The following is a 21,524-nucleotide window of genomic DNA, read 5'->3' as shown; positions in this document are numbered from 1 at the left end:
ATAATACTCTACTACATTCCCCCCTTATTTTCTAAACAAAAATGAAAGGTTTTAACTTTAACATGTATACAATAGGAACAATTACCAAGTGAAGATTACATTCACAATGTACTGAATTCCAATTCATTTGTGTCTGTCAAATATAAAGATTTAAACATACCTCCTAACTATGGTTGATACCCTTATCCTCAGGAAAGGTTAAGAAGCCAAGGGACTCATCAAACAACAGCTCACCAAGCTCTCTATTGAACTCAGATTATCTTGGCCCTCCCTTCTCCCTTACCCACCTCTGGGTCACCCCACACTCTCCTACAGGTTTGAGCCCTTTTAAGCTCCTTTTTGGAAGGCTCTTCCTCCTCAATCACCACCTCCCAACCACCAACTCCCCCACTGGGCAGGTGCTTCCCCTACCACTCTCTTCTGAGGTCCCTTCTCCAATCATACTGCGATCCTCACCACCCCTTGGCTGCCAAGCTCCTAGGACATCCATGCTGGCACCATCTCTCCAGGCTCAAGTGAGCAACTATTCAGGATACATGGTCTGTCCAGCAGCTAGGACCCTCGACCCTCTGGTTTTCCAAGATGTCCCACTAAAGGGCCTATCTGCTCTTCTGCTCTGTACATTCATCTTTACAGTACAACTAGTCCAAGATGTCCCACTAAAGGGCCTATCTGCTCTTCTGCACTGTGCATCATCTTTACAGTACAACTAGGGCAGATGTTAATGATCTATTTTTTCCTAGAAACTTGCCTTCTTTGCTTCCTCAAGAAACAGATGCCTGAGGTCTCCAGGATGACAATCAACCAGAGGCTCCTCCACTCACACCTCCTGCTGAATGTGAGCTCACCAATTCCCGACTCCTCTTCCCCACGTCACCCCATGCCCACAGGAAGTAGTCAGACTTGAACTGGTGTCCCTATACCCAAAGAGTCTGGAATGTTTGGGTGGGAGCTCCATTTCAACCCCCGGCACCCTGGCATCTGTATACCCAAGGAGCCTGGAAGGTTTGGAAGGAATCTAGTAGAAGATCCACCTCAACTCCCCTCCCCATCTCTTTCCCTAAACCAGCCCCTTCAAAGCCTGCCAAACACAGCTCCTCCCCCAGAGAGGCTCAAGACCACTCCCACAGGGTATATAAGTGGCATTCCAGAAAACAGACACGTGGTTCTTCTGGTCTCTCATCCCGTCTCCTTTCTATGGGGCTGGGAAATCGCCCAGGAGCCATTAAACCTGGGCTTTCTAAGTCTGACTCCGTTTGCTGTGTTAGTGGAGAAGCCTTCAGGAAGCCTAAATATCAAATAGTTGTCTTTTTATCCTATATTCCCCTAAATTATAACAAACATCCATAACCCCACCAAATAACCAAAACCATCCATAGCCCCCAACTCTTGGGAATATGAGCAGTTTTCTCTAGACTGCAGAGGCATCTTTTTTTAGGGGTACCTGAGAAAATTTTGGGGTAATGGCCAAGTTCTGGGAAGACCAGCATTAACCTTTGCTGATAGATATCACCTGTCAGGATTCAGGAGGTCTCCCTTGATCACACCTGATTCATATTATTCCTGAAGGATTCTACAACTTCTCATCTCTTGTAGGAACAAAACTCCAAAGCATTTTTGATTTCCATTTGACAAATATATATTTATTTTTTACTTCTTTTTTAAAGTTAAAGCATTCCTAAAGTGCCTAGATTGGTTCAATTTAGCAGTCCAGGTCATAATCTCATGCCTCTTAGCAGCTGTTATTTTCTTATCAGCATTCACAATTCAAAATGAACACAATAACATACAGGATCCAGATTCTCTGTGTATTTCCCATCTTTACATGGCTTACTCTTCTTATATTACTTTACTTCTCTCTTTAAAGACTTTATTATTTTGAAACTATTTCTTTCTTAAACCTATGCATATTGTAAAATACACTGGAATCTGTTTAGACCTTTGTTCCATCTCGACCTCTTTTACTGCATATCTCTAGTCTTTTTTGACTGTACAATCAAACTTTACACTTCTGAGCTACACCTGGGTCCTCCAAGCAAGGCTCTTGGCTGGCTCCGCCCACTTCTCAGGTAGTGAAAGCAAAGCCTAAGCTCACAGCCTGGTTGGAGGTAGGTGACCAGGAACTGCATTCAACCTTCCTAGAGTTCTAGAATGCCAATGTTTGTGCTGTGGCAGGCATTTTTACTTAGTTTTTTTGTTTCTATTTAACGTACTAGTGGTTCAAGGGCTGTCTGGCAGAAACTTTATCTAAAAGGAGCCCTTTTTTTTCTTTAAGTTTTCTCAGGCACTATGGAAATTCAAGCACCATGTTGGTATGCCAAAATGTTATTGCATTTTCTTTTACTCTTTTGGCAGGCCCCCCAAAGAGCAAAAACAAAGAACAACAGAGATTGACCTGCTTCTGCTGGGACTTAAGGCATGTACCATTATTCCCAGCTTTGCGATTTTGTTGTTTTGTTTTTTTTAAGACAGGGTTTCTCTGTGTAACAGCCCTGGCTGTCCTGGAACACACAGAGATCCATCTGCCTCTGCCTCCTGAGTGTTGGGATTAAAGGCGTGCACCACCACTGAACAGCTTAGGAATTTCTAAGTGAAAAGGAAAACATTTTGGACTGTGTCAAGCAAACTTGCAAGAGATCACTTTCAGAGAAAGGACCTGATAATTTATCTTCAGAGTTTTCATAGACTGTTATGGAATAAGCTATGAATCTGGGTAAATATGATTTCTGTAGCACCCATGTATTTTTTCTACCTTCCTTCCTTTTCTTTTCTTTCTTTATTATTAGTACTATTTTGCACACTGCAGCTCAAACTCAGTGCCTTGTATATACAGTGCTTAACCCTGAGCTACAGCCACAGTTCTGGACGATTGTACAGGGCAACAGATGGCGCTGGGGGATAAAATGGGCAAAGCTCTGGTGTGCCGGAGGCCTTTGGCTACTCTAGCATCCAGTTCTTCCTGTTATGGCGGGGTTTCCCCAAAAGCCACTTCTCCTTCCCACTTAGAACGCAGCAGGAGGAACAAAGACAGTGACACGACCTTCCCGGGACTGCAGGGAGCTGGCATGTCACCAGTCTCAGCTGCAGAGGACCAGACATCTGACACATGTTACAACAGGAACACAGGGAAATATGTAAAGATGACTTCTCTGACAGGCAGATGGCCAGAGAGAGGGTTGCTTTGGTTTCTGGAAGTTTCCATGTACCAGAACCTGTGTTCCCTGGAGAACATGAGACCAGCCAAGCAAAGAGCTTCTTTGGTTAGACTCCTCCCTAAAAGGGATAGGAAATGACTCAGGACCGACCATAGAGGAAGGGGTGTGTCGGGGCACGAGGTGGGTGAACTGGTGGTGCTCCCTCAGTGTTTCCTGTGAGGAGGGGCTGGCTGGCCAAGACTCCATACTCCAGCTATGCTGAAGACAGAACTCAAATACTCCAAATTTGGAGGTGTACTTCCATAGCTCAGAAGTTGACTGTGTTGATTTTTCCATTGCCTCTGTGAGAATGAGGTCAACACAGGCCCAGGGTGGCTGGGGGTGGGGGACATGAACTCCTGGACAAGGAATGTGGCTCAGGTGATAAGGACACTTGCCTAGCACACAGGATGTTGGGATCTCAACCTCCAGCACTCTGTAAACTGGGGTGGTAGTACATGCCTGTAATCCCAGCTCTTAGAATAAGAAAGCAGAGAATCAGGAGTCCCAGGTCATTTCTGTGGAATAAATCTTTTATACACTGTAAAGATTTGTCACTTGAATTGGTTTAGTAAAACGCTGATTGGCTGGTAGCTGGGCAGGAAATAAGGCGGAAAAGCCAAACAGAATGCTGGGAAGGAGGGCGGAGTCAAGGAGTCACCAGCCAGATGCAAGGAAGCAAGATGAGAATGTCATACTGAGAAAAGGTACCAAGTCACATGGCTAAAGAGATAAGAATTATGGTTAATTTAGGTGTAAGAGCTAGTTAGTAATAAGCCTGAGCTACTGGTTGAGCATTTCTAAGTAATATTAAGCCTCAGAGTCAATTATTTAAGAAGTGGCTGATGGGTATTTGGGAATAGGCAAGGGAGAAACTTCTACCTAGTGTTCATCCTCAGGTACATAGAGTTAGAGGTCAGCCTGAGTTCCATGAGACCCAGTCTCAAAAACAAAGGACAAGGAAGCACAAGATGCCTTCCATGTGAAGAATGGACAGGCCAAGTGACTATGAGAGATTACAGGTGATCCCCCAACTTCTTTAAGCCCCAGGAGTTTTCTAAATTTAAACAGGAAAAAGAACAGAGGGAATATGCTTGGGTTGCCAAGCAACCCCAGACAAACTTCCTCCATTTCTCTTTTCTGTGATTGATTCCTGAGAGCAAGAGGAAGCCAAAGTCAGTGAGACAAAGACCATGCAAGAGCACAGACTGCCTGAAGTGAGGTAACAGTCACCTAGACAGGTTATGTTCTAGGGCACTGTGAGGTTTCAGGGGATCAGAGGTTCTTGCTGGCCAATCATGGAACGGTCTATGGGACTTTCTCTAAGATGCTCACAAGAACTCACTCACTGCCAAGGGTTCTTCCGGTGCTAGTAATCTAGTGGGGACTAAACAAGCCTGAACTTCACCCAAGGGTGCATAGAACCCCTACAGGGTAAGAGCAAGTTCAGTCTGACCCTCTACCTCCCTAACCACACTGTGGTGCTGAGAACTGAGGAAGGCAAGCACATCCTTGCTTCACTGAGATCAATTACATGGGAAAAAGAATAAAAAGGTCATTACACACATGGCTGTTTCCTTGTCACAGTGAGCCAAATCCCAGTAAGGATTCCTGGCCTGGTTTAAGGATTGTATCATAGTTCCAAGGGTGGGGTGGGATAAATGCTGAAGAGAACAGCTCGTCTAGGCAGCTGGAGTAACTAAGGGGAAGTGGAACTGTGTGGTGAGCACAGAAGAGTGTGGGTGGGACCTGTCAAGACCCAGTAGGAAACACACAGCAAATGATGTTGAGGTCCCCCTCCCCAAGGACAGCAGTAACCACTGGATCACACCACAATCTACAGCTAGGGCATCCTATAACATCAGGTAGGCCTCATAATGAGTTTGAAATTAAATTTAGCTATTAACTGATAAGTACATGAATGTCAGTCTGGGGTCAGTGCACTGAACCCGAGCAATATTGGGGGGTTGGGGATTTAGCTCAGTGGTAGAGCGCTTGCCTAGCAAGCGCAAGGCCCTGGGTTTGGTCCTCAGCTCCAAAAAAGAAAAACCAAAAAACCCAAATTGTTTATTAGGTTACATTTAAAAAAAAAAAAAAAAGAATCGTCAGGCAGTGGTGGTGCATGCCTTTAATCCCAGCACTCAGGAGGCAGAGAGGCAGGTGAATCTCTGTGAGTTTGAGGCCAACCTCATCTACAGAGTGAGTTCAAGGATAGCCAGGACTGTTTCACAGAGAAACTCTGTCTCAAAAAACTCCCTAAATAAATAAATCACTGAGGACTAGAGAGGAATTGATCTAGTAGCTGTCTTTCTGTCCTTATCAGCCTTTGCTGAGAAATAGGCTTCATCAGAGTCACCATGAACGACTGTAGAGGAGCAGGTCTAGTCAGGAAGCCCTCACTGGGAATGACTGCTCCCCACTAGCTTTCTAGAAAACAAGAATGTGTACCTATGGCAATGGATTCACTCTAACTGGGGAAAGCCTTTAGTTTGTCTTGCTACTCTGCTCTGTCTCCCCACCTCTCTGAACTGAATGCCCAGTGTGGCTTCAGTCACAGACACTGGAAAGACTTAAAGAGCAGGCCTCTGAGAAACATGTGCTAGCCAAGGTGGCTGAGCACATGATGTGACAACCTCACCAAATACCAGTCCTTCTCCACTGGTGCTGGCACAGTGTCCATCAACAGTAGATTTGTTGTGGAGCTCTGCTGAATTGAAATACCAGGCTCAATTAAAAAAAAAAAAAAAACCACCATAGAATGCTATACTGCTACAGGAGAGGCAGTGTGTCCTAGGAAGATGAACAGCTTTGGCCAGGGTGGTGAAAAGGTATAAAAAAACAATGTCCATGTAGGAAGTAGTATTATAACGTCCATTATAGGAGGATGGTTCATAAACAGAAGTCATCTATTTAGTGGAACACAATATGGCCATTAGCCAGCCTGCCTCTTTCCCCGCAAAAAATCCTCACTGTATTTAACTATGAAATAATAATCTTCATTACTTCTAAATAATATACAGGGTGATATGTAAAGAATACCTCATTTTAAAGTTAAAAAGAGTAAAAATGCTGGGTGTGGTGGCACATACTTTGAATCTCAGCCTCCCAGGAACAAAGTCAGGTATATCCCTAATACTGAGCCAGTCCGCTCTACCTAAGTTCCAGGATAGTCAGGATTACGTAATGATGCTATTGAGAAAGGTTCTCTTTGGTGCTGGAGACCTTGGCAGGTCAGAGTGCTTTCTGCTCTTCCAGAGGACCTGCCTGTTCACAGTGAGCATTTGGAGTATGTCTATGATCTCAGCACTCTGGAGGCAGGAGGATCTTGGGTTCAAAGTCAGTCTGGGCTACACTACGAGACCTTACCTCAAAGCAAAGTGACCTGTTCACCAAGGCCCCAAGGCCCCCAACTGATCTGGACTGGAACATTAAGCATCCAGTACACAGATTAAGAATCATATTCACAACTTCTTGGAGGCTGACGATACATTAGCAACCAAGGAGACCACAGCAGGGATGGGTATAGAGCAGGTAAAACAGCAACAATGAGGAAATGACAGGATGAGGAGATAATTAATATACCCCAGATCTGCCCACGTCCCTGTGGTCAAAGGAGAAAGACTGGGAGAGGAAGACAATATTTTGTTTCAACTACATTACTTTTCAAAACTGTAAAATACTTAAGATTAGCCTTAGCTGATGTATCAGTAATTTCTTAACTTTCTTCTGCCCAAACAACTGTTTTATTAGCAGATTTAGGGGACAACCTGGCATATTGGAATATCCTTAATTCATGATGGTGCATGCCTGTTATCTCAGCACTAAAGAGACCGAGGCCAGAGGATTCTAAGTTCCAGGCCAGGCTGGGCTTCATAGGCAGACTGCCCACCAAACCAAACCTCCCCCCAGAAAAGGTCTTAAGAGGTTTCAGAAGACCAGCTCAGTTCCCAGCAACACATAACTATTAACTCCAGCTCCAAGGGATCCCCTGGTGCTCTCTTTTCTGGCATCAGGAGACACCTCCACACGTGGGCATACACACAGACACATATATTAAAGAAAGACAAAGCAAAGTTCCTAGTTCCTGAAATTTTCTTTTTCTTTTCTTCTTCTTCTGTTTTTTTTTTTTTTTTTTTTTTGAGACAGGGTTTCTCTGTGTAGTTTTGGTGCCTGTCCTGGATCTCGCTCTGTAGACCAGGCTGGCCTCGAACTCTGCCTCTGCCTCCCGAGTGCTGGGATCAAAGGCGCGTGCCACCGCCGCCCCTGGCAGTTCCTGAAATTTTCTATGGATGGAAAGGGCCGACTGGAACAACAGCTTGTCACATCAAAACATTCCGGAGCAGGAGTCCAGGCAAAGGGACGCAAATACTCCCATTAATAAGGTGAAAAGTGGTCAAGGATGTGAGAAGAACGCAGGCTTCCTTTGCTCTAGCCCTTCAGGCATCACCTGGCACCTGGGGCATACAAAGTCCACATTTTAACTGGGTCACTAGAGAGGAACAGCCTAAGACTTTTACCCAAGAAGTTATATACAAAGAAACAGATACAATTTCCCTAATACAGGCCTGCACTTGGGCCGTTTTACTCCGTTCTGACCCTCGGACAGAACATAATTTGGAGTTTACATTTTAAGTAGGCATGTAGGCAGGAGAGCGGGGGAGGAATCAACCAGGCAGAATAAGGAAGCTTCCCGAGGTAAACACCCTCTTAGAAAAATCCCGAAAGACCATCAACAAAACATTCCCTTCTCACGTTTTCTAATGCAAGGTCTGGCCAGTTCAGCTCAGTTCTGCCCCAGGCTCACCTCGCAAGAGGCGACTCCGACCTTCTCCGATTCATACATGAGGGACAAGGACCTGCTGGTGCTGGCGGCCGTAGCCTCGGCCCTGCGCAGTACCTCCTGTCGCAGGTACTGCTGACGGTCCATGGGCGCGTCGGGCCCGCCGGGAGGGTCGCGGGCGACCTCGTCCTCCACGTCGTCGTCGAAAGGATTATAGCTCTTGGGGTAGCCGGACATGGTGCCTGCGACGGCCTGGACCCGGGAAGCAGGAAGGGCGACCGGGCCAGGAGTCGGTAGCCCAGCGCCGGCGGGCGGACTCACTGGGGCCGCCGCGAGCGCAGCTTCCGCCAGTTCTGCGCCGGCAGCCCCGCCTCCGGAGCCAACCACCGCACGGAGCGGCGGAGGGGAGCACGCCAGGCGCCGCTCGGTGCGCACGACACGGCGGTCACGTGGCCGGGAAGCCGGGTGCCTCTGCGCCTGCGCCGTGAGGTCCGGCGGTGGCAGGCCCGGAGTTGTGAACCCAGCTGCCTGCGCCGGGGCGCGCGCTGTGATGGCGGCTGCTGGGGCCCGGGGAAGCGGTGGAGGCGGCTCGGGGTCCGGCTCTGGCTCCAGCACCTCCCGAGGCTTTTATTTCAACACAGTGCTTTCACTGGCCCGTTCCCTGGCTGTGCAGAGACCTGCATCCTTGGAGAAGGTAACGCAGCGGACTGACAGGAGGAGGTGGTGAAGCGGCGGGACGCTGCTGGGGTCTGAGAAGGCCACTTGCGACTAGAGGGGGCTCCTTAGGAGAGGAGACAGCAAGGCAGGGAGGTCGAGGGGAGAGGGGTCTGGTGAAGAGAGGAGTCGAGAGGTCGGCAGGACCGAGGGAGGGCTGGTGCCGGTGGGAGTGGGAGGCTGGTGAGCTGTGGGCGGGCGGACTGCGGCTGTGACCTCGCTGCGGCGGAGGCTGTGGCTGGACCGAGAGCGCCTGTAAGGCGTGGCGAGATGAGCCAAGGACAAGGGTCCAATCTGGGCCTTTGGTCCTGAATTTCTCGTTTTTCATTCCGTGACCTTGGAGAGGTGTCTTTCTCGTAAAATGGGATAGTCCTACCCTCCCCGCGCCCCGCTTTTTGGCCTCCTCATCGGATTGTGGGGGAGGACAGATAGTGTTTTCTGATCTGCACATCGACTGCGTATTTAAGAGATGGTAGCGTCAGATTGCATCAAAAGGTGGTGTGTTTCGAGAAGGTGCAGTGGCAGGAATGGGGGGTGAACTGTTAGTGGGCAGAGAACTAAATTCAGGATTGCTTCAGCAGAGAAAGACGTGTCAGAAGACTTAACCAACCCTTATCTTGGAAGATAAATGATATGCTTGGAGCTGGGATGGGGGTGAAGGATGTAACCCCAGGATTAAGGAGGCCAACCAGCTTCTGTTACAACAAGAAAGGATGTTGGGAAGAAGACAGATTTTAGTCAGACCTGAGTTTCGTCCTTTACAGTTACTTACTGTGTAGTCTTGAGGAAAAAAAAATTCCAGTGCTCATAGCCTATTTGATTAACCAAAACAAGCGAAGATTTAATGAGTTCACTCACATAGGAAGCGTTTTGCTCAGGGCTAGGCACTGAATGGATTAACAATAAAAGCCAGCTTCTTTTCTCCCAGGAATAAGAGACGGTGAAGGGAGGGGGTGCCTGTCCATCCAACTGGAAAGATGGAAAGAGAATATTTCCTGATCAGGATAAGAACCAGGGTGACCTATACAGCTGTCTGCTGGTGGGAGATGCTGAAGGCAGAGTGAACTGGTCTTTGACCTAGTATGTTCTCAAACTTGATTTTATCACTTACCTTCAAGGTGAACAGGTTCTGGAAGAGCTAATGCCAACCTGACTTCTGGTTAAAAAGAGAATATAAACTGGATATAGTGGCATGCACCTGCAGTCCATGGTACTCAGAAACAGCCCAGTGTCTGGACAGATGGTTGAGTGGTAGCTGCTCTTTTAGAGGACAAGAGTTGGGTTCTCATTACCTGTGTCTGTCAGTTTACAACTGCTCATAACTCCAGCTTCAGGGGATGAGAAAAGCCCTCTTCTGGCCTCCATGTGCACTTGCACACACACACACACACACACACACACACACACACAAATAAATAATAAAAATAACATCTTTAAGTGAAAAAAAAAATTAGATGGTCTAGGAATTCTGGTACAACATATCAAGATCCTGACTCAAAAGGAAAAAGGTGTATGTTTAAGTGTAAGAATATGAGTTTGAGTGGTGCAACCATGCAAATACATTTTTATCCCTATTACTTGCTTTTTAAAAACTATTTTATTTTTATTTTATGTGTATGAGTGTTTGCCTGCATATATGTTCTGTACACCATGTATTTGCCTGCTACTTACAGAGGTCCAAAGAGGGCATTCCCTTAGAACTGGAATCATGTGGACTACCACATGAGTGCAGAGAACCAAACAGGAGTCTTTTGGAAGAGCATCCAGTGCTTGGAACAGCTGAGCCATCTGTTCAAACCCTCACTTTATTTTCTTCATAGTTATGTGCTATTGTGGGCATGTGGAGGTCACTGGACACCTTGCAGGAGTCAGTTCTCTCCCCCACCATGCGGGTGCTAGAGATGGACAGGTTGTCAGGCTTGGCTGCATGGGTCTTTATGAACTGAGCAAACTCCCCCTCCTTGCCTTGCCCCCTTTGGTGGAGACAGGATCTCACAAAGCTCTGGCTTTCCTGGAACTCCTGAAGGATACCAAGCTGGCCTTTAACTCTCAGAGCTCCACCTGCTTCTGCTTCCCAAGTGCTGGAATTGACAGTGTGTGCCATTACACAAGTATGATTGACAGGTCAATCCACATGCTGGTTCTCTCTTGTAAAATCCCCAAACCCAAAATGCAGAACAATAATTGGTAGGGGTTTTAGGAAGGTCAATGAAAAGACATGAATAAAAACCAGCCTATGAAGGGCTGGAGAGATGGCTTAGCGTTAAATGCACTGACTGCTCTTCTGGAGGACCCAGGTTCAAGTTCCAGTACCCACATGATGCTCACAACTGTCTGTAACTCCAGTTCCAGGGGTTCTGATATGTTCTTCTGTTTTCCATGGGCACTGCATGCTTATGGTACACAGATCTACACAATGGAAAACACTAATGCACTAATGAAATAAAAATAAATAAATCTTAACCCTCCCCTCCAAAAAATTATGTTTACATTTCTTTAGAGAAGTAGAGAAGGAAGTCAGAACTTGTGGGAGCTGGTTCCCCTTCACCATGTGGCTTCTGGGCTCAGGTTGTCAGGCGTGGTGGCAAGAGTCTCTACCCACATGTTAATCTTGCCAGCTTGAACTGGGTCATTTCAGGTTATCTTATTTTATATGTGTGAGTGTTTCATATATACATATATCTGTGCACCACTTGGATGGTGTGCCCATGGAGGCCAGAAGAAGGCATCAGAACCCTTAGGGCTAGAGTTATAGATGCTTATGAGCCACTATATGGGTGCTAATAATCAAACCCAGGTCTTCTGGAAGAGCAGTTACCCCCTTAATGACTGAACCATCTCACCAGTTCCTAAACTGGGTGATTCTTAAGATTGTCCTTCATCTTTAACAGTAATAGCTTTCTTTCTCATTCAGCAAACTGAAAAGTGCACTTTGAGCTCAACTTGTTTCTTATTGTGCATTAGTTACAAAAACGTGGAAGGTAGGTAAGATGATAGACACAGACACACTCAATAAACATAAAAACAAACAAATAACATTTAAAAGAACATTGTGGGAGCCCTGGATATAGGTCAATGGTAGAGTGTGTGTGTTCGGCAGAATACTTGCTTATCATGAACAAGGCCCTGGCTTTGATTGCTAGTAACCAAATCAATACAAAACAAGACCTTCAAATTTCTTAATTGTAACCTTGTTAGTTTTGTTTCTTGTCATTAATTGCTTGAGTTGTCAAGACCACAGTATAATTTAAAGGTAATTTAAAGTCCATAAAACTACTTGTTTTGGAAAGCACTTAGAAACACTGACCATATTTAGCAATCACTTCTGTGCAAAAGAGTTAACAGAGCAGATCCAAGGCTTCTGCCTTTGCACGACTTGCTTGTGAGATTGGCCATTGGCAGGCATCTGAGAATTTGGCATTTCAACTGTTCCCTCTATTTCCTATTTGGTGAGTGTGATCCATTGTGCCTGAACTCTGTGTATGGTATATGATCTCTCTCTCTCTCTCTCTCTCTCTCTCTCTCTCTCTTCCTTTTCCCTCTCTCTCTCTCTCTCTCTCTCACACACACACACACACACACACACACTGTTTAAGTTTTTGTTCTTTTAAAAGACTTATTTCTATTTAATGTGTATAAATGTTTTATCTGCAGTATATATGTGCAGCACGTGTGCCTGCTGCCCTCCAGAGGTTAGATGGAGGTGTTAGATCCCCCCCAGACTAGATTATGGGTGGGTGCTGGGAGCTGGACCCCAGGTCTTCTGCAGGAGCAAGAAATATTCTTAACCACTGGGCCATCTCTTCAGCCTTGGAATTTTCATTAAAGCAAGAGTGTTGTGGTTTGGTACGATGGTTCAGTAGGTAAATGCTGTTCCACTGGGATACTAATCTGGGTTATCAATATGATCACATCTGGAATCAACTAAAACCCAAGCAACTGGGCACACCTGTGGGGGATATTCTTGACTGGCTCATTTGAGGTGGGAAGACCCACCCTAAATCTGGGCCACACCTTCTGGTGGCAGCCTACATAAAAGAAAAACACTGCTTTTAGCCTGCTTGCCCATTCTCTTGCTGGGAAGATCTATCCTGCTGTCAAGACATTCCTTCAATGGTATTAGAACCTACTTAGACTGAAGCCCACCTGAGACCTCAGCCTTGTGAAGTGAGCGACTACCAGAATCTTGGCCTTTCTGTCAGGAGACAGCAATTGTTGGACTAGTTGGACCACGGCTTATAAGCCACTCAAATAAGTGGCCTTTCGATATCGATTCATTCTATTACTTCCGTCCCTCTAGAGAACCCTTACTAATGCAGCTACCAAGCCCTACAACCTGAGCTTGATTCCTGGGACCCACACTGTGGAAAGAGAGAACCAACTCCCACAAGTTGTAGCTATGTGTGTGTGCGCGCACACACACACACACACACACACACACACACACACACACTGTAAAATTAATGGTGGCTCACTCCTTTAATCCTAGCACTCAGGAGGCAGAAGCAGGCAAATCGTTGAATTTGAGGCCAGCCTGGTCTACAGAATGAATTCTAAGACAGCCAGGGCTACACAGAGAATCCTTGTCTAAAGAAAAACCCAAACAAAAACCCAATTTTTCAAAGTAAGAGTTTTATAACCCAAATTATAATTCCTTGATCAGTTATCAGTTTACTTCAAACATACCTTCTAAGTTATTTCACAGTAAAGAATTACAAAAATTAAAAAGAGAATGTTTTAATTTTTTGTGCTTCAATGAAAATTATTTTACTCAGGGTCTATAAAGCATTCATTTGTTTTTAAATTTTGCTGGGTTTTGTTGTTGCTGTTTTGCTTTGGTTTTGGTTTGTTTTAAATCAAATGAGCTAGTACTTAGATTGTTTTGTAAAACTGGTGTTTTCTTGGTATGTAAGGCTCAAAGTTTCTTATTTTACATTTTTGAACTTTTTTTTATAGCATTTAAAATTTTCTATGTCTAGGTATATATTTTTTAATTTTATAAAAAAGTAGCTTAAGTGTGTTGATATTTTCCCTGCATGCATGTCTGTGCACCACACTCATGCCTGGTCCTGTGGAGGCCAGAGGAGGCCTTCATATCTCCTGGAAATGTGGGTGCTGGGAATTGAACGTGGTCCTCTGAAAGAACAGCCAGTGCCCTAAGCACTGGGCTGCCTTTCCAGTTTCAGTGCAGCCTGAGTTTCTTTTCCTGGTTGGAACACAGTGGTACTGTTGACTGTTTCCCGGCAGCCTCTTCAGCACATTCACTGCTGACTTTAAATACTTGAAAAGATGCCCTCAGCACTTCTAGGGGCAAGAAAATCCCTCAGGTTCCTGTGTGTTTTCCTAGGCAGCAAAAATGGAGACGTGTAATAGATAGATGAGTGCTGAAAAACCAACACACACTCCTCTGTCTTTCTAACTCTTGTGCGATGGGTGTTTGCCTGTATACTATGAGTGCGCCTGGTGCCCCTCAGAGGCCCAGAAGAGGGCGTCAGTTCTCCTTGGAACTGGAGTTGCAGATGGTCATGAGCTGCCATGTGGGGGCTGGTAATTGAGCAGCTGCTGCTCTTCACTAAAGAGCCCTCTCTCTGGCCCATTTTTTTCCATTTTTCTCTCCTCTTTTCTTTCAGAGAGGCGTCAGGGGACTTAGTACAGGTCACATGGACGTGAGAAAGGCTCAGTGCTTTGGTATGACAGGGACTAGACTTGACAGCCGAGTTTAGCATTGGTAATGCAGGCCACTCTGATGTGATTGGCACCTAAGGCACCTTAATGACATACACTCCCTATATTTGTCCCTTCACACACCACAGTTGTGTTTATTTCCTTTAATCCCAAACTGTGAGACCAAACTATGACTTCTCATTAGATTTTATTTTTTTCTAATTACTTAATTCATGCTTTCATTCAGAAGCATTTATCGAGCTGCTACTGTTCACTGTGAAGTGAGAGTCCAAGAGAAAAAGAAACAGCTCTAAGTTGGTGATTTGTCTAACCAGCAGCAAGTCCCCCATCTACTGAGGCGTTCTGAGCCTGTCACTAAGACTCCTGCCACATCTACACTAACCACAAGACTCCAGACGTGTGTGCTAGGGTGTCTCCAGTGGTCGGATAACAGGCATGTATAACCAGTGTTCAGGGTTGAACACAGCTTCGTCCATACTAGGCAAGCAATCCCTGTACCAACTGAGCTACGTACTTAGTTCAGAACTGTCCTGAAACTTGCTCTGTAGATCTGGCTGGCTTTAAACTCAGAGATCCTCCTGCCTCTGCCTCTTGAGTGCTGGGTTAAAGGCGTGTGCACAGTTAGAATAATTTGATTCCTGTCTGAGCTTTGACTTTTTCCTTATAAGCTGTCTCTAAGACTTGGATCTCTCCAAATCTTCACCCCTGGAATTGGAGTCTCCCATCCAGAGTACTTCTGTGAAGTCCTTTGAGACTGAGTTCTCAGTCCTCAGCTCTCTAGGAGAAAGATGAGAGCAGAGAAAGGAAGAAGAAACAGGCTTCTCAGTGCAGGACTCCTCTTCGAGGTTTGTTTCCGGGCTCCTGTTCCCGTATTCCAGTGGCCTGGTCACCTCACTCTAGTTTCCTGGGCTTGCCCTGCTTCAGAATGTGACTGAGCAGCCCCTACCAAATTCCTTCCTGGCTGTCTGGCCATACTTCCTCTGCTTCCGGGAAATACAGTGGCCTACACCTGCTTCTCCTCTGGCCCATTGTACCAACGGGGCACTCTGTGTCACTAAAATCCTCGACAGATTTAGTGGCCTTGCATTCCTCTCCCTGTCCTAGGAGGCCTTTTCCAGAGTCCTTTCCCCAGGATGAGAATGACGTCCTGTCTCCAGGATCTTTGCTATTGATGTGCTACTTAGATGCCATTGTGGCATTAGGGACAGACTGAGTTTTTGAGCTCCAGAAGATGAGCTTGTTAAACCCTAACCTGTAGCTGAAGGAATGGATGGCTAGGGATCTAGGACAGTGGGCTTCCTGAAGCCCTGTGCTTATCTTGTTAATCCCACTGGGCCAGAATAAGATCACTACCACAATTTTGAGCCAAATTTCAAGTAAGCTTTCATTAAATACTGCCCAGGTGGATGGTTCCCAGGAAATAGCCTCCAGTCTTGTTTTTTTCTTGTTTTTTGTTTTGTTTTGTTTTTTGTTTTTTTGTTTTTTTTTTCTCAAGACAGGGTTTCTCTGTGAGGTTTTGGTGCCTCTCCTAGATCTCACTCTGTAGACCAGGCTGGCCTCGAACTCACAGAGATCCACCTGCCCCTGCCTCCTGAGTGCTGGGATCAAAGGCATTTGCCACCCCTCCCCCCCCCCCATCCCACCCCAACGTTACCCCCTGCTAGACCCTGTCTTTATTTATTTGTTGCAGTGTTCTGTCTGCACTTATCCCTGCAAGCCAGAAGAGGGCACCAGATCTCATTACAGATGGTTGGGAGCCACCATATGGTTGCTGGGAATTGAACTCAGGACCTTTGGAAGAGCAGCCAGTGCTGCTAACCTCTGAGCCATCTCTCCAGCCCTAGACCCTGCCCTTTTTTTTTTTTTTTTTTAAACGTTTGGGCTGGAAATATGGCCGAGTGGTTAAGGACACTGACTGCTCTCCCAAAGGATCCGGGTTCATATCCCAGCACTCACATGGCAGCTCACAACTGTCTGTAACTCAAAGATCTGACCTGCAGGCAAAACACCAATGCACATAAAATAAAAGTAGATAAAATAAAAAGTTTAACAATGAAACTCATACCACTGATTCTTTAAACTTAGCTTTTAGTTCCCAGAGAATTTGTGTTTCTGGAAGGACTCTCTCAGGTTTCCAGTAACAAAAAAAGTAGTTTGGCAGCTTTGGCAGCACGACTATAGTAGCTTTCTTTTGACCTACATAGCTTGCCACAGCTTGTTAGGGTTGATCCTCATCAAGTGTTTCCTCTCTGTGTCCTGCTTAGGAGGGAGGGCTGCTTACTTTCTCTTGCTTTGGTGTTTCCGTAAGTGAGCAGGTAAAAGCATTGCCACAGTGCTTATTGACGTTTGATTATGTGTATTGGGCCGGGGAGGAATATGGTTGTGCTTGTGAATGCAGTCTAAAGATGCCTAAGGGTGTCAGATCCCCTGGAACTGGAGTTACATGCTGTTGTGAGCCACCCAATATGTGTGCTAGGAATTAAAAGTGGGTCTTCTGGAAGAGCAGTATGTGGCCTTAACTACTGAACTATCTCTCTAGCCCACCCTGTATTTTTAAGATAGGGTCTCACTATGTAGACCAGGCTGGCCTAACACTCGTAGAGAACCACCTGTCTCTGCTTCCTAGAGTGCTGAGATTTGTCACCATGCTTAGCCATTTTTCTTTATTTTTAGAAACTTTCACTTAAAGATTTATTTGTTTGTTTGTTTATGTGTATAAGTGTTTTGCTTGAATGTACATATGCATACTATGTGTGGAGTTACAGATGGTTGTGGGTGCTGAACTTGGGTCCTCTGCAAGAGCAACAAGTGCTATTAACCATTGAACCATCTCTCCAGCTTCTCTTTCTTTATTCTTAATTCAGGGTCTGGCGCATGCCTTTAATCCCAATACTCAGGAGGCAGAGGTAGGTGGATCTCTGTGAGTTCAAGGCCAACCTTTTCTACAGAATAAGTTCCAGGATAGCCCAAAGATACACAGAGAAACCCTGTCTCAAAACAAACAAACAAACAAACAAACAAACAAAGACAGGGTCTTGGTATGTGGCACAGGTTATCCTTAAGCTTTCTGTCTGCTTGCCTCAGCCTCCCTAGTACTGGGATAGTAGATGTGTGCTTGGATCGCATTGGGATTCTCTCCCTTCTTCATTGTTTATTTTCAACAGGTTCTCAGAATCCTAAGAGCTGAAATTATGGATGTGTAACACCACTTTTTAAAAAGTTAATTAAGTTTGTAGCATGCCCGCTTTTGCATTTAGTAATTTCAGGTACTTGTCATCATTTTGGTTTCAAAAGTATTAAATAGGGACCAGTAGCTCAGCAAGCATAGTCCCATGTTGCCTGAGGACCTGAGTTTACCCCTGGAACCACACAGAGGTGTAAGAAGAAGAACTGACTCTACAGCTGTCCTCTGACCAGGCTCTGTGTGTACACTGGCACATGTATCTGTGCAGTCACACCATGTACACATACAAATAATAAATAAAAAATCAATGGACTCAGGAGATGGATTAGTGGGTAAAATGCAGGCTGCATATGTGCATGTGTGCGTGATGTGTGTGTACACCTGAGTTCAAATCTTCAGTCCCCATGTAAACAAGGTCTGGTAGCTAGCATGCATCTGTAATTCTGGCACTCCTACAGCGAGATGGGAGGCAGAAACAAGAGAATCTCCAGAGGCTGGTAGGCCAGCCAGGAGGGAGTATGCAGCAGCAAGCAACAAAAGACCCTATCTCAAGTGCATAAATAAATAAATGAAAAGGTAGAAGGCAAGGACTGACACCTGAGGTCATCCTCTGACCTCCTCATGGATACAGATAGGCACACGTGCAAACATCATACAAAAATATTGTGCATATGTGTGCTCACTCGAGCACCTCCTCTCCCCTCTGCCATGTTAACTGTGAACGCAGGCCTTACATACCAATGTCTCTTGTTTCACATGGTACCATGGTATTATGATTCTACTGTGCTCTTATTGGAGCAACATGGGGAGGCTTTCAATTGGAGCTGAGATAATTGGGGTCTCCTGCCACATTAACAAGAAAAATGTAGCCTCCTCCCCATCCTCTGACCTTATGTTTTCCCTACCCTTCTGTAGTGCTCCCTGGGACTTAAGTGGGTAATGTAAATGTCTCAAAAGCCCTGTCTCGAGAAACCAAACCAAAGTGAGAAATAAATAGGGAGAAGAGCAAGGCTGGGGAGTCTGTTCAGTGGGAGAAGCACTTGCTGTTAGTATGAGAAGACTGGGTTTGAATCCTTAGGACTCAAACTTGGCTGCAGTTGCAGAGCTCCTCAGGTTGTGTGGGAGGTGGAGACAAGAACTCAGTTCCTCATGCTTGCATATCAAGCACTCTTCTGAAAAAGTTCTCTCTCTACTGCCCTTTATTACTTACTTATGCATTTAGAGACAAGGTCTGATAGCCCAGGCTGCCCTTGAACTTGTAGCAGTCCTGCCTTGGCCTCTTGAATGGGGATTGCAGGCCTGAGTCACTGCCCAGATGCTGTCAGTTTCCTGCCTCTTCCTTGTCACCGTATTGTCTAGATTCTGTTTATTCTACAGTCCATTGTGATTGCCATGGGATTACTCACAGTAACCAGAAGGATTCCTTCTCTGTGTCAAAGTCAGAGGTTCAGAGATTGGGACACAGACATGTTTGGGAAGGTCATTATACTTCCTTCCTTACCAGTGTATAATCAATCACTGAGTCATTTTTACATATATCTGACTTACTTATTAGTTCTTTTTGATATCTTCCCTTTACATCCTAAAATTGTAGGCCCAGCTTTTACTGTCATTTCTGCATGGTCACAAATTACTGTTGTGGAGTATTTGTACACTGTGTGAAGATGTGTCATTGTGAATGGTTTAATAAAGAGCTGAGTGGCCAATAGCTGGGCAGAAGGTATAGGCGAGACTTCTGAGCATAGAGAGAAGTATGAGATAAATCTAGGTGTGCTAAAGACAATGGAGACACAGAAAGATTCAGACACACAGAATGGGAGAGAGGTAAAAGCTTTCTTTCACTGCTTATCATGTCTGGCTGGTGGGTGCCTGGCTTCTGGCCCCAGACATGCCCCTCTTCTCCTCTTTCTCTTCTATCGTTTTTCATTTCCCCCATCTATCTCTCACCTAGATTTCTCCTCCTGTTTTTATTCTCTGCCCGCCAGCCCCACCTATCCTTTCTCTGCCCAGCATTGACCATTCTGCTCTTTATTAGACCAATCAGGTGCCTTAGGCAGGCAAGGTGAAACAAGTGCAACTCATCTTTACATAATTAAACAAATGCACACAAACAAATGTATCACACCTTTACACAGTTAAAGTCATAATCCTCAGCATAAACAAATGCAACACATCTTTGCCTAGTTAAAATAATATTCCACAACAGTAGAACATAGATTAATAAAAATATGAGTTGACTTAAGTTATAAGAGCTAGTTAGGAACAAACCTAAGCTATAGGCCAAGTTTTCATAATTAATAAGAAGTCTCCATGTCATTACTTGGAAGCTGGCTTATGAGACACAAAAAGACTCATTACAAATTATTTCTATTTAAATGTTTTTAGTTGAGCAGGCATGGTAGTTTGAAGTCAACATAGGCCCTGGCAACCCTGAGGAGACAAGGTTGTGAGGACTCAACAGTCCTTTAGGACTCTCCCTGTAAGGTGATAACTGCACAGGCCATAAAGTCGGGACATGTTGATACTGCTGATTTTTTTTTAAAGATTTATTTATTTATTTACTTATTTATTCATTGTGTATACAGTGTTCTGTCTGCATGTATGTCTACAGGCCAGAAGAGGGCACCAGATCTCATTGTAGATGGTTGTGAGCCACCATGTAGTTTCTGGGCATTGAACACAGGACCAATGGAAGAGCAGTCAGTGCTCTTAACCTCTGAGCCATCTCTCCAGCCCCAATACTGCTGATTTTTATGCCACAGTATTTTAGAGTTAATACCCAGAAACTAATTCTGGGTATTAGTTTCCAGATAAAGGCTAACACCTAGGAAACAAAGGAACAAGCAAGCAAAATCTAACCAAACCCAACCCAAAGCCCCTGTCCTGTGAGAGGGAATCCATCCTGACCCTTGATTATAGGGAGAAGGGCTTCAGTTCAGCACTTCCCTTTAGAGTACAGTAGCCAGAGAGGCTGTTGGCACCTGCTGATGCAGAGGAGGAGGAGGGGGAGGGAGAGGAGGGGGAGGGGGAGGAGGACTACTGCACTGTTGTGGGTAAAGTCTGAACAGACTAAGTGACGGTGGGAAGAGGGTGGGTAGATGTCAGAGGCAGCTGTGGCAGACAGGTGAGTGCAATTACAGCCCTGCTAGGGGAGCACCTGGCAGATTGGGTCACTGGGGTTCTTCAAATACCTGAGTTGATTTACCTTTAACTTCAGCGTTTCCAGTTAAATATCCCTCTACTTAGTTCTTGCATGGAATATTTCTAGTTTCCCTGCCTTGGGTGTTGGTCCTTGGATATTTTTTTAGTGTGGCAAAGAAGCAACAAGAGTAATCTTTCTCTCTCGTAAGATCCCATCTGTCATCGAATCCTTCCAAACACTCCTGAGCTAGTTAGTTTCCATTGGGGTCTCCTGTCCTCCAAAGTCTATTCTTTATGCAGCGGCCAGAGGGGCTCTTCTAGACTTCTGTTCTAAACACTAGAGGCCTCTGCCCTCCACTGCTGATAACCTACAGCCAGGTACCAGTTGGCTGGTAGCTCTGTGGGCACTGTCTTTGCCAGGATGTGAATTTTAGGCAAATCTGCTCTCTTTCCCACTGGAAATTCTCTTTCCCGATTTCCTCCGTTTGCTTCTTCGTTTTTCAGATCATAGTTTAGTGGGCACCTTTGCAGGCCCTCCCTGATCACCCTACCAAAAGTTGCCTTTCAAAAGCCAGGTGGCTGTGGTGGCTGTGGTGGCATTGGTGGCAGTGCATGCCTTTGATCCCAGCACTGGGGAGGCAGAGAAGCAGATCAGAGAAACCCTCTCTTTCAGGGGTGGGGTTCCTTCTTTCATATCAGACCTTGTGGTGCTGATATATAATCCCACCCACTTGGGGCCAAAATCAGGAGGCCCTCAAGTCAAAGGTCTGCCTGGATTAGAGAGAGTTCAAGGACAGTCTGAACAATTTAGTGAGACACTGTCTCT

General features: G+C 45.5%; 2 protein-coding genes across 4 annotated transcripts in view; one reads left to right on the top strand and one right to left on the bottom strand.

Annotated features, from left to right (window-relative positions):
- Positions 1-8,369, bottom strand: part of Snap29 (synaptosome associated protein 29) — a 36,551-nt gene extending 28,182 nt beyond the window's left edge. For both annotated transcript variants that reach the window (XM_036197205.1, XM_036197206.1), the window contains exon 1: positions 7,999-8,369. In XM_036197205.1, the coding sequence (XP_036053098.1) occupies positions 7,999-8,211 (213 nt within the window). In that variant the 5' untranslated portion in view covers positions 8,212-8,369. The remainder of the gene's footprint in view (positions 1-7,998) is intronic.
- A 68-nt stretch (positions 8,370-8,437) lies between these two features.
- The window catches only part of Pi4ka (phosphatidylinositol 4-kinase alpha), a 144,111-nt gene continuing 131,024 nt past the window's right edge, over positions 8,438-21,524 (top strand). The window contains exon 1 of one of the 2 annotated variants that reach the window (XM_036195051.1): positions 8,438-8,668. In XM_036195051.1, the coding sequence (XP_036050944.1) occupies positions 8,525-8,668 (144 nt within the window). In that variant the 5' untranslated portion in view covers positions 8,438-8,524. The remainder of the gene's footprint in view (positions 8,669-21,524) is intronic. The other variant, XM_036195050.1, reaches the window with a different exon arrangement.

This window comes from Onychomys torridus, chromosome 8, assembly GCF_903995425.1.
Source record: "Onychomys torridus chromosome 8, mOncTor1.1, whole genome shotgun sequence".
Lineage (NCBI taxonomy): Eukaryota > Metazoa > Chordata > Mammalia > Rodentia > Cricetidae > Onychomys > Onychomys torridus.
This window is presented reverse-complemented; position numbering and strand designations above follow the sequence as displayed.